The following is a 13,920-nucleotide window of genomic DNA, read 5'->3' as shown; positions in this document are numbered from 1 at the left end:
CAAGAATTTCCAGAAAGCCAGTCAGAGTGGACTAGGGAGACCCCAGAGAAGGCCCAGGGGAAGAAGGCCAAGTGGCAGCCCAAAGACCACTGTGTCCACCAGCCAAGGACATCACCTGATGAAACAGGACACCTGACTCCCGAGTCTGGCCGTGCTCCCACTGTAGCGTTTACATACCTGAACCACACAGGTGTCCGCTTCCAAAGGCCAGGGACATGACGGCTCTTTGTCAAATACACACGAAACATTCACATTTTGCGGCAGAATCCACAATTAATGTTCGTATTTAGGACTTTGAGAGACACTATGACAACTATGTTTTGAGGCCTCTGCATAATCCCCCAAATGGCTTGCTTTATACTATGTTTTCTGCCATTAGCTGCTTGCTTTTATACTTGGACTAAATGCTGTGGCCAACTGGTCAAAATATTTCTGTAAAACTTGGTGGAAGAAGAAAAAGATTAGCAGTTGGTGTCAAGTGGGTCTTTTCCTCACCCACTAGGTGCTAATCCCTGGCCTCTGGAGTGCCATATAAAGACTAAATAATGCCAGCTAAGAGCTCATCCAATTACAAAAGTAATGCCTGCTCCCTCCAAGTGGGAGGAGGGAAACAAGCATGTCCAAATATCCCGAGTATTAACACTCTTGGTGTATTTCTTTCTGCTCTCTTTTTGACATACAGTTTTTGTTTGTTTTCCACAGCTGAGATCACAGAACAAACACAATCTTGTCACAGCACTGCAGTTTAAATAATTTCCCCAGTTCATCAACAGTGACAGCACGAAATGGAACCGGGCCTGTGTGGCTGGTCAACAACCTGCTCTAATTTCATTTTTGATGATTATCGCATACATTAGCATAAAATCTCTCAGTGTGTCCCAATTTGATATTTGGGAGCTGTACAGAATGAGTCTCACTTTGGCTAGCCATATTATATTGTGTAGTATAATACAGTATTGTACTGTATTATAGTTAGTTCAGCCTATATGTCTGTTAACTTTTTAATCCATCCCATCTGATTACTGGCTCAGATAAACTTGAGCCCCTGTAAAGACAGGCCTCTTCCATCCTTCACTGGTACTACTGGTTTTTATGAACTAAATGTTACCTAAACTAAATTTTACATTAGTAGTTTCACTCCAATATCTTAGATTAAAACTACTTCAAACCCCTTCCCCTTCCCTTTAACCACCTTTGGAGTCAAAGGCTTGATGCCAGTTACACAGTCTATAAATCCACCGAAGTGTACTGCCACCATGTTTCTTTGTCAGGGTCAGGGACATACTTTGATTCAATCAAGACAATGTGTCAATAGTACTCCCAATGGATTTCTTTCTTTCCTGGGTACTTAATCACCTGTTCAAATATTAATTCTATAATACAATTTCTTCCAAGGGTTGAGGGCATCCCTGGTGGCTCAGAGGGTAAAGAATGTGCCTGCAATGTGGGAGACCTGGGTTTAATCCGAGTTGGGAAGATCCCTTGGAGAAGGGAACAGCTGCCCACATTCAGCTCACTGCTCTGTTAAGTTTCAGAATCTTTCACATTCTGGAAAACTAGAACATGTGCTCATCTCCACTCTTACTTAGAGGCCTGAATAGATTCACAAAAATAAAAGACCAAATCTCAGGACCATGTGGACCTAGAAACACGACAGAAGTGGGCTCCCATAGCGAAGGCAATAAGAGTAATAAACAGCATTTTTCAGAATTTGGACACAGAAATGAAAATTAATTTTTTAAAAAATCAAAAGATGCAAACTAATCTAGATTAGAACAGTTCAAAAGAAGTTGTGGAGTAAAAGCAGTAAAACAAAAGCTAGATTCCTCCCAACAGTCTCAGCATCTCCTGCTTATAAGCTGATGTTCGGCTCCTCTTTCATGTGCCCCAAACCTATTCATTCCCCGCTTGGTCCTCCTCATCAAAATACAACTGCTCCTTCAGGCTGGCCTGGGTAATGGGAACCCACCACATCCACCAGAGGCCCTTCTGGGACAGCCATAGCAGCTGTGCATTCACTCTTTCCCTTCTGGAGCATCTCATGTCCAACTCATTGTTCCATCAGTGGAACATTCCTTGAAACGCCATGGAATAAAAGGTAGAGTGGCACTCAGCCACAACACAGACAGCCTAATTCTAAACCACTACCTGGAGTTCTGTAATTGAACACTTGGAAAATTCTAGAGCAGTGGGCCTACGCAAGGGACTCACATCAGTATCCTTGTCTGTGATGTTTTAAAAAAAAATGACCACTGTGCCTGGACCACAGACCTGGACATTTGGATGCAGTATCTCACAGCATCTGTAATGGCTGCTAAGTGCCACAAGTGGTTCTCAATGGAGCTTCTGGTAAAGAACCACTGTTCTCCAACTAAGGAAGCTCTCCAAACGAGCAAACAGGCACAGTTACCAAATCCCCCTCCCCATATTATGAAGGACAAAACTTATTTTAATTCACTCTATTCCTACATTTACAGGTGTTAGTGTTAAATGAGCTTTGCATAAGCCAAAAATTAAGAGTTGAGAAGCAAATATATCCCGCATGTTAATCTGATCCACAGTCAATCTTGCAAGGTAGAAGAGAAACAGTTTAGCATTATCTTTAACAGTTAGGGTCATCTTTATGGTCTTAGATTTTACTTACCGTTTCCAAACTTCTTAAATAAAGACGATAATTTGTGATGTAAACTCTTCCCTTAATGGGGCCATTGAAAGGACATATGTAAATAACTTCTTTGTCTATTAAGATAAAAAAAGTACCCTAAAATAATGGAAATATATACCAAGATACACAACAAATGGCACTACTTCAAAATAAACTATTTGGCTAAGAATAACTACAATTTAAAAAATCACTGTAAAGGTCTAAAGCAAGCACTGGCAATGTTTCTACATTACCATGCTAGGTAGAGTGGAGCTGAGGGAAAACGAGGTGGGGCACGTATCACCTGAGTTTACCCACCATGCTGCCACTACCTAGGGACAAGACCCTAACAGCTAGAGAGCAGAAGTGAATAAGGCTACTGGTGCTGCTACCTTCTGGTGGTTGTCAAGGTAACTACTGAACTGCAGGCTTTAACCAGAGGATGGCAATTCACACAGGACAGTCTCAAAGACTCTCCCCCAGATTGGGTTTGGGTTTTGCCAACCTCTAATCACACAAAACATTGTGATGTTTTTAATAAATGACTGTCAGCAGTAGAAATGTTTCTATAGTCTATTCTTTCTCTTTTAATAGTCCAGAGAAGAGTGGAGCTAGATTCATGTCACACATTTAAGTGATATGAAACAGATGGCCAAGAAATTAGTATATCTTTGGTAGAATCAAACATAAGGAGAAACTAAATCAGGAGAGTTATTATAATAAAATGTATCTTTGTCTTATTTTTCAAGAATGTCCTTGAATGTGTTAACGGCATTTGTTTGTTTATTTACAATAATTTTTGAAACCCCTTTCTCCTCAGGTGCTAAATGAAAAATATCCAGTAAGTCTACTTCACACTAATTCAATCAGTTACTACCTCTGTGAAGGTTTTAACACTGATACAGAACTAAAACTTCACATGTGAAGATGATCAAAAGTAAGATATTATATTTGTTCTTATCCACAAATTAGGATGGAAACATGCCACCCATTTCCTTTTCAAGACTAGGATCATGTGTGCAAGCCTGTGGACATGGAGTAGTTTCTCATTGTGCATGGCTAACTCATTCATACCGGTATCATATCTACGACCTTAATCTGATTAGCACCATGGTCTCAGTCATTTAAGCTAAACAACCCAGATCTTAGTAAATAAACCAAACTCTGAAGCAGTGGTAACTGTATCATCACCAAATGGGAATCTGAAATGGGGATGTCAACTCTAATAAAAAAAATGTTAATGCTCACCATCTTAGCACTTTGCTTAGAAGCTGTCAGGTGCTTCTGGATTAAGCCAGAATGATCTAGTCTTTCCAAAGTAGATACCTTCCTCTTAATACGAACTTACAATGAATAAAGTAAGACAAAAATCAGAATGCTACATCAACATTTCTAATTTTAGCTATCTGGCAAATAAAAGATATTTTAAACCAATATGTCTCCTTATATTTCAAAGAAGAGGATACTCAGACTTTAAGCCTTGAAGTTGATCGTTTTAAAGCATACATGATGGGCTGGAAAATCTTAATACCAGTTTGTTCTTATAACCTTAAACCATAAGAGCTTATAGCTCCAGTGAGAGACTTGAAAGATATAATCCACATTTTTTTTCCAAAATAATTCTGACTTGGTACAGAGGGAAAAAAAAATCACTGTCATGGAGAGCATGAAGCTTGAGAGAACTCTTTGATCAAGAAACAAATGCAGAGAGTTCTCACTATATTAACACTCAAACAAAGCTAGCCTATTTGTCTAAATGTGACTTCGAAAGAGTCAGAGGGATTGAAGCCACCTGGCCCTCCTAGAACTCTCATCAATCTTTGAAAATCCTAACCTCACAGGCCTTACCAGTAATGCGAATCTCTCCCGGCAGTCGAGGAAGAGTCTCTCCCACATCCCGATTAACTCCATCCCTAGAAGTCTGGAAACAAAACGGTGTCATCAGAAGTAAGGACATGACATTTGCACAGGATGTTAAGCAGCTGACCAGAAATATTGTTTGCAAATAAAAAAATTAGATAGTGACCATTATAGAAAATTGGCACAGAAAATCAAAACAACTAAAAAATACAACTTAGCATTCAAAATTCATCAGCTGTGTTAACTTTTAGTCTGTAAATAACATTAACACACTTTTCAGTGATATTAATTAAACACCCTTCCAAGTGCTTTACAGTTAAGAGTGTTTAGGAAAGTGATAAAAAGTAAATATTAAGTGTATTCTATGTTGCTGTTTAGTCACTAAGTTGTGTCTGACTTTTTGCGACCCCATGGACTGCAGCACACCAGGCTTCCCTGTCCTTCACTATCTCCCACTAAGAGACAGAATTCACTGAGTATATTCTATAGATACACATATACTGTGGCAGCTTTTTTCCATATTATTTAGTCCTATTTTGTTGAGAGAAGGAATGAAAACTTCATTTCAATGGGGCCTTAACTGAGCAACAGTAATTACAGCATCTTCTCACACATCAGAAAATAACAGTTACTACACACTGGGTTTCCTATTTTACTAACATCTTTCTCATGTAAGTAACTAGATAAGAGGACGAGGAGGCCTGTCATTGAACTTTTGAGCCAACCAGGGCCTTAGAAACCATCTACACACAAATTCTTCATGTGACTCTACTACATCTCTAGGCCTTCTGCCTTTAGAGGTATCCTCATTCAATAACTGGAGAAGGCAACGGCAAGCCACTCCAGTACTCTTGCCTAGAAAATCCCATGGATGGAGGAGCCTGGTAGGCTGCAGTCTGTGGGGTCGCTAAGGGTCAGACACGACTGAGCGACTTTACTTTCACTTTTCACTTTAACACATTGGAGAAGGAAATGGCAACCCACTCCGGTGTTCTTGCCTGGAGAATCCCAGGGAAGGGGGGGCCTGGTGGGCTTCCTTCTATGGGGTCACACAGAGTCGGACACGACTGAAGTGACTTAGCAGCAGCAGCAGCATTCAATAACTGCAGCCACTCTGCCAACCAGGCAGTATAAACCACTAAAGCCAAGGTGAGTTCTGCGAGGCTAATTTGCCATGTGACTTGGATGCCTCGGAAAGGAGTCTTTCAATCTATTCAGCTGCCCCAGCGGATAAGTGCCAATGACATGCTGCCTGTGTCCACTCTAGGACGTGCCAGACACATTACTAACATCTGTTTGGGAAAAGAGTTTTTTAAACCGCTATTTTTCATTTTTTTTTCCTAATTGTTTTCCAAAGTCACGCTGCAATCATTTCATGTGTGAAGCTAGTAATCCTTGCCTCAAAGGAGTTTTGTGAATATTAAGTGAAAGAAACTGCACAAGCACACTTCTGAGAACTACCAGGGGCTATGCAAATGTAAAGTAGTATGAAAGGGGAAGCATGGCTTGTGGTGAGGGATAAGCTGTCAAAGAGGGGGCTCTGTTGGATTTTTAGTGCTTTTATCCCTTTTTGTTCAGATACAAAATAAAAATTCCTAGCTAATTTTCAATATGCTTTAGTGCTTGCAAGCTGAGCATTTTATACGTAGGAGGGCAAGGCAGATTGTTCTCAGCCAGGAATGCCTCCTTCAATATTGAGGCAGGTGTTAATATCCTGCTTGGTGGGCCCTGGTCTTCCGAACTCTTCTTCAGAAAGCTTTCAGGGGCAAGAGATTGCCTAGTATCTTAAATGTAATGTCTGGCAGTGGTTCACAAGTCAGAGGTTCTCAAAAATGAAGTTTTATGAAAGGATTAACAAACAAAGCTCACTGAACACACCTAAGGTAGTCCGTCTTTTATGGAACGAGATCGGTTAACAAATAAAACTATGTGTATCAAAGAATCTGCATTATGTGAATGAATAATGAAATGAATAATTCAAGAAACCCAGAATGAGCAGCTAATATTCAAATATGAAAAGAGAAATGCAGAGAAAGAGGTATAAATAAATCTGAAAACTCAACTTACCCTCTTAATAGACTCATTCTCCAAGGAGTGTGAATTATATTTAGAAGTCGGTGCTGAGGCCATACTGGAAACTCTACCAAGAAAGACAATGAATTCAAGAAATCAACAAAGTTGTATGCAATTTCAAACATACTGCAATTGAGTACAAAGAGGAGGACACTTGACAGGCCCTGTTTCCCTCGTAGGAATGAGACACATGAAGGACCAACCACAGCACAGCTCATGGGAAAGAGCTCCAATGAAGGAACAGGGAACCGTGAAGAAACAGAGAAGGGGGAGTTCAGCAGAAGACACCACGTGTGTTTCTGTCATCGGAGAAAAATGTTTATTAATTATGCAACAGGCTTCAAACGTCCATACTTCTTAGTTTGTAAAGACAATAAGAGACAGCCAAGCAGAGAGATAAAAAGGACAGACCATTGAACTTACACTTCTTTCCCCTTTAATAATTCTGTCTTCTCTCAATTAAGACAAGTTAAAGTGGCATGGATTTGATGGAAATCACATTAGTAGGATTTGATTTAATCAGAATTTTCTAGGGAACGTATATATTTCACTTAAATAAGGCATATTCACCCCAGTACAGACATAAATGACTTCCCTGGTGGCTCAGATGGTAAAGCGTCTGCCTACAATGCTGGAGAACCGGGTTTGGAAGATCCCCTGGAGAAGGAAATAGCAACCCACTCCTGTATTCTTGCCTGGGAAATCCCATGGACAGAGGAGCCTGGTGGGTTACAGTCCATGGGGTCACAAAGAGTCGGACACGACTGAGTGACTTCACTTTCTTTCTTTCTTTCAGACATAAATGAAACTATCATATGCAGAACACATACAATTACCTTGAAGATGATAGCAACAACAGGAAACTAAGCAATGGTTTGGCTATTTTATTTATCAAAGTTAATGACAGAAAGATACATATGAAGTCACTGGTGGTTAAACCATATTCAAGTTAGCAAAACAACTGTGAATATTTATAGAATTTTTTTTTTTTTTGCTGGGCTCATTAAAAGACCAACTAACAAAATCTGGCATGGAGAACACTACTACCACTTGGCACAAAACTTGGAAATCTGATAGCTGTGTGCTGCTGGTCAGTGTCCTAAAGAAATGCCTGAGAAAGGTGAAAAAAGATGCAATGAAGGTACCCATCAGGACAAAGATGCAGCGAGACAGCCAGGTGAGAACAGTCTTTCAAGATCAGCGACTCTGGGCTTCTACCATCAGAGCTCAGCTTTCCAAGGGCAAGGGTCAGGGTCCATTTGGGTCATGGCTATCTCCTGGCTCACAATGACATTCATAACTGTTTGGTGAATGAGTGACTGATTATGTGCAAAATGCATACTACTGTGAAACATCACTACACTGTGACCTTGTATATTGGTTCACCAAACCCCAGAACACTGGAACTAGGAAACTGCTGAGGCTGAAACATGAACAGTTAGGGGAAAATAAAATACGTCTTTATACAAAGGAATACTAAACTTAAAAAACCTGATACTATTAAGAGGTAGCACAATGTAAAATTAGAAATAACTTTTTAAAAAGAGATTAATGAATAACTCTAGAATGAATTAAATTCAGACAAAATAGCCTTGAAAAACCACTCTAACCATAAATTCAAACCCAATCAAAATAACCCATTATTCTCTGAGACAGCAGAGTGGATAGATAAAGTCAGATGTTTCTGCCCTGAAATTATTCTATCAACTAAACAATATTACATATTTCGAGGATTTTTTAATTAAGATATAAAATTACTTTTAGTAATCATATGCTCTAACATTTTTATAAGTCAATGTCTTCAAACACATGTTAAATTATTATTGTCAAGACATTAAATGTAAGACATTTCAAACGCTGGGCTATATAATCGACTCAGTCTTCACCAGTCTGTTTCTAAACCATAAAAGATAAATCTTCCTGTTTTCTTCAGTCCTCATTAAAAAAAAAAAAAAACAAAACTCAATTTAAAATGAACTAAATATAACAGAGGAAAGTCTTTCTTTTTTCCTTATTTTTAACTACCTAATTGAGCTATAACTCACATACCATACAACACACCCGTTTCAAGTGAACAACTTAATGGGATTGCACAACCATCACCACAATCAGTTTTAGAACATTTCACCACCACCACCACCCAAAACCCCATACCCATTAATAGTCACTGTCACTCCCCATTCCCCCGGCCTCAATCACAAATTTGCTTTCTATCTCTATAGGTTTGCCCATTCTGGACATTTCATAGAAACAGAATCAAATAATGATGTCGAAAGCCTTCATATGTAGCATTATCCTAGAAACTGCTACTATTAAAAGCTGAACTGAGTGCAGAACTGAGAAATCCAAGGGTCTGGGTAACATGGGTTAATTCCCTGATGAGATCTGCTTTCAGATCTCATCAGCGAACCCCTCTTTGTTGAAGGGTTCCAATGGACCCCTGAAATGTACACAAGCTGGAGCAGCGTGATGCTGGACAGCATGGGGATTGAGCTGACTCCGTTCCTATCCCAACTCTGCAATTCATATATTTGACCTTGAGCAGATTATTTCACTTTTCTGGGCTTTGGTTGCTATAACCTCTATCTTACTATAGCACAGTTGGGCAAAATGAAGCAATATACTGAAGGGTTTAGAACAGTGCCTGGTATATTTGTTAACAAATTATTAGCATCCTTTTAAAATAATGAGAGGATAATAACTGAATACTGATGCCATAAGCAATTCTTCTACACATTAGTCTTGACCCCAGAAATGCTAGGAAGAAAGTTCACTACCACAGGGATAGTGCCATGGCTGGTGGTGACCCAGCTAAAAGCTTCTCTTGAAAAAGTACATGAAAATACTGCCTCATTAGGAGCCTGGGAAGCAGAGCAGTGCTGTGGAAAATGTCCTAGACAGATGAGCACAGACCCTGGGCTGGCTCTAACTTATCAAGCATGGAACTTATCAAGCATCCATATCTTCATCTATAAAATATCTGTTGCTCTAAATGGAGTTCAATAATAATTAAAAGCTACAGTAAAGTTTACAAAGGTCAGGTACCCTTTTGGTTATACTGTAGTTTGCCCCAAACATCTAAAGATCAGCTTTAATCCTTTTTATTTTTAAAAACATTGAATCTGGGCTACCCTGGCTTTAAAGTGAAAATTGACACTTAATTCCCTATATATATGCTAATTTCAGGAATCTAACCAAAGGTAGACTTCTATCTTTTTTGATCCTGAAAAAAAACTTCTGATGATTTAAGCCCAGTCCTCTCCCATTGGGCTTCCCTGGTAGCTCAACTGGTAAAGAATCTTCCTGCAATGCAGGAGATCCCGGTTTATCACTTCTCGGCCTTTTGGCTAAGATCAAGGAGATCCCGGTTCAATTCCAAGGTCGAGAAGATCCCCTGAAGAAGAGATAGACTACCCACTCGAGTATTCTTGGGCTACCCTGGTGGCTCAGATGGTAAAGAATCTACCTGCAATGCAGGAGACTGGGTTTGATGTGTGGGTTGGGAAGATCTCCTGGAGGAGGTCATGGAAACCCACTCCCATAGTCTTGCCTGGAGAATCCCCATGGATAAAGGAGCCTAGTGGGTTAGAGTCCATGAGGTCATAAAGAGTTGAACACAACCGAGCAACTAAGCATCTCTCCCATTACAGAGAAGATGACAGGAAAGCCTAGAAGGGGTGCAATAAGGCTCTGGCGTGAGTCTGAAGCAGGACCAGCTCCAGACAGGTCTCCTAACATGGCAGTATCCTTTCCACACACAGACAAGTGTGTCCAAGTGATTTCTGTTTCTAAAGAAAGCAGGTTAATTAGACTGGTCCCAATCTCAGGAGAGAAGGTTTTAGACTAAAGAACAGTTAAGAAAACTCATCTAGGCAAGCAATCTTTGGGACCCACCCCCAACCCCTTCAAATAAAGCTACATAAAGGTGGCATCATTTAAAAAACTTTGAAAGTCACAAAGTGAAAAAGTCACTCAGTCGTGTCTGACTCTTCGCGACTCCATGGAATTCTCTAAGCCAGGATACCGGAGTGGGTAGCCTATCCCTTCTCCAGCGGCTCTTCCCGACCCAGGAATAGAACCCGGGTCTCCTGCATTGCAGGCAGATTCTTTACCAACTGAGCTATCAGGGAAGCCTGAAAGTCACAATATGGCCTCAGTTGTGTCTCTTTAAATTTAAGACAACTAACCTCAATGGTCTCATGGTATCTCCCTCTGTCCCTCCCTCTGTGTCCCTTCACCTCTCTTCCTCCTGTCTCTCTGTCTCTCTACTCTTTCCACCAACCCCCCGCCATCTCCTTTCCCTACCACTTACCCTCTTTCAGATAATCCGTTATTACTCTCCACCTCCTACATACCAGAACACAAGCCCCCAGAAGAGAAGGATTATGGTCTGTTTTATTTAATGCTGCAGTTCCAACCCAGGTGGCTCCGAGGCAAAGAATCCGCCTGCAATGCAGGAGATGCAAGAGACGTGGGTTCGATCCCTGGGTCGGGAAGATCCCCTGGAGAAGGAAATGGCAACCCATTCCAGTATTCGTGCCTGGAGAATCCCATGGATGGAGGAGCCTGGTGGGCCACAGTCCATAGGGTCACAAAGAGTCAGACACAACTGAGTGACTAAACAACAAAGCAGTTACAGCACCTGGTACAGTGCCTGGCAGCCAGTAGGTACTCAATAGGTATTCGTTACATGAATGAATGAACTGTTGTTTGTGTAATATTTCCTTTAAGTCAGAAATGTACGCAAGCTTAAAAAAGGGGTAGAGCCAACCTTCAGTTAACCAAGATGCTCGAGGCTCCATGGCTCTGCAGAAGGGCAGCACTGACTTCTCACACTCTGAAGCACCATAAAGAACTTGCACCAAAAAGAATTAACATTCTGCACTACAGACTGTGCTGGAAGAGATATTGGGTTGGCCAAAAATTTCATTCGGGATTTTCCATAAGCTGGTATCAAAAAACCTGAATGCACTTTTGGGCCAACCCAGGATTTCAAATTAAGATACAAAGACCTCTTCCCCCACGTCCTTCTTCCAGACTAAGAAACTGCTCCCCTCTCTGTTGCAGATGGAAAATAGGATTTCACAAAACACTTGCGGCAGACGTAACTATAAACACTCTCAAATAAATGAGGGCCAGTTTTGCCCTTACTGGAAACATCTCAAAGCAGTAGAATTGGAAAATAAATTTGACCTTCACCTCATTGGGCTTCTGTAAGCAAAATCTAAACTCCAAGGGGAGCTCAGTTGCCATGGTCACCAATTTGCCATCAATGGCCCTCGATTAGGGGTTTTCATGCACTTGCCATGTACAAACCGTGAGGAAAGGCATGCAGGCCATCATCTTTGGATTTTATTCGCTGTGCTTTCTTACTCTGTATTGCTGTTTAAATAAAGTTTAAGGGTGATCTCTCTCTGGAGGCTCCCTTGAAAATTTTGGAAACCTACCTAGTCTGCAAACCAACTTCAAAAGGCTGCCAGCGAGCAAGAAGTCATGTGTGAGCAGCTACTGAGCCCAGAATTCCAGGTTTTTCGAAAGGAGCTTTCTTTACTTGGAAGTCCGTTTTGAAAAAAAAAACAAACACCAAATACTTAGAGCAGAGCTGCTCAATACTCCCAGACCCAATGTTCCAATTTCTGTATAGCCCCTTTGGCTAGCCTGTAATGAAAGTCATGGATATTATCAACCCAGCCATAATTTTTTTTAAAAAAAAGACACAATTTAAAAAATCATCAATATAATATCTGACCTCCAGGATAAAGGAGAAATAAAATGACAGTGATAATAACTTACTTTTCGATACAAATTACACTAGAAACAAAAACACTGCCCCCTCATTTCCAATTTGGCCTCTAGGGGGAGTTTCGCCCCCACTGAGAACCACTAGCAGACTTCTGTTCTGCACCTGAATGCAGGACAGGATTTACAAGACTAAGTTATGCTGACTTTTGTATTAAAGTTGCTCTGACTGTAGGCCACCTCGGAGCAAGAAGTGAAAAAGATGTGTTGAGATGCCCTCAAACAAACCACCCTGAACCAAAAACAATTGTTCATGCCCCAGCCGTTTAGAGACCAGGTACAATCAATTCAGCCTCTATACTTGTTCATCCCACACGAAGACAAACGATGATCTGCAAAAGTAGGAGTTTATTTCATCTTACACATTTTTTACAGATTTCTTTTGATGTGGACCATTTTAAAAGTCTTTATTGAATTTTTTTACAGTATCGTTTCTGTTGTTTTCATGTTATGCTTTTTTGGCCATGAGGCATGTGGGATCTTAGCTCCCTGACCAGGGATCAAACCCACAGTCCCTGCACTGGGAGGTGAAGTCTTAATCACTGGACTGCTAGGGAAGTCCCTTTATACATTTTTCTTGGAACGAGGGTTGCAAACTGTTTTCTGTGAAGGGCCAGAAACTATTTTAGGCTTTGTGGCAGCCACAGGCAATACGGAAATACAGGGGTGTGGCTGTATTCCAGCATGATTTTATTTACAAAAATGGACTGCCACTCTGTCTTCAACTATTAAAGTATTTCCAAATGAACTTTCTTCAGCCAAAGTAAATAATAATCATGCCCTTTTAAACTAACATATAAGCCATTAACCCCACCATTCACAGTTTATACCTTGCAAAAACATACTATGACCAGCTGCAAAATTTGTGTGACACAGTTGAAAAGAGGAAGGGATTCTGTGTTCAGAACAGTTTGGCTTTCAAATCCCAATTTTGTCACTCGATTAATAACAGTCATTCAATCTTGGACAGACTGCAGTTCTCTGTATGTGGGGCATGATACTACCTACCTTCATGGAGTCATGATAAGGAATGTGTAAAATGCTGGAACAGTAGATGGCAAAGCAGAGGCACTCAAAAACCAGGTCCCTTCCTCTTAGAGATGCTTTGAAGCCATTTCTCAAAGTGGTGCTAACACACTAGGCTGGATTTTCCATAAAACATGCACTATCTAACACTGTGCAACCATTCTGTACACATAGTTTCTTTCTAAGATAATCCATCTAATCTTGCAAAATCAGGTTACTCTCAAAGCATGCCTACTTTCATTAAAAAAAGAAAACGTTGACTCCTAGCCCAGGGATCCCTATGTGGAGATCTTGCCTGTTTACCTTCTATTCTGACTCAAGGATATAGAAATACACTAGAAGTATCAGAGTAGGTCCAACTATAGTTATTCCAAAAGGTACCCCCATCAATTGTAAGTGGCTTACTGTCCAAACAGACACCTGCAATACATGTGTTAGAGTCTCTCGATTTGCCTCAGGACTCAAGGGACATTGTTTTCATGACTCTTCTCTGGAAATTACAAAATGTTAAATCATAT

General features: G+C 40.5%; 1 protein-coding gene across 3 annotated transcripts in view; it reads right to left on the bottom strand.

The window, feature by feature from the left end:
* Positions 1-13,920, bottom strand: part of MTM1 (myotubularin 1) — a 92,048-nt gene that overhangs the window by 62,477 nt on the left and 15,651 nt on the right. For all 3 annotated transcript variants that reach the window (XM_055438489.2, XM_055438490.2, XM_055438492.2), the window contains exons 2-4: positions 6,572-6,644; positions 4,493-4,565; positions 2,645-2,739 (exon numbers count right to left, since the gene is read on the bottom strand). In XM_055438489.2, the coding sequence (XP_055294464.2) occupies positions 2,645-2,739; positions 4,493-4,565; positions 6,572-6,634 (231 nt within the window). In that variant the 5' untranslated portion in view covers positions 6,635-6,644. The remainder of the gene's footprint in view (positions 1-2,644; positions 2,740-4,492; positions 4,566-6,571; positions 6,645-13,920) is intronic.

The sequence above is a fragment of the Moschus berezovskii genome, chromosome X (assembly GCF_049115385.1).
Source record: "Moschus berezovskii isolate FMDL1 chromosome X, NW_MosBer_1.0, whole genome shotgun sequence".
Classification (NCBI taxonomy): Eukaryota; Metazoa; Chordata; class Mammalia; order Artiodactyla; family Moschidae; genus Moschus; species Moschus berezovskii.
The sequence above is the reverse complement of the archived record's forward strand: the minus strand, read 5'-3'. Positions and strand labels throughout refer to the sequence as shown.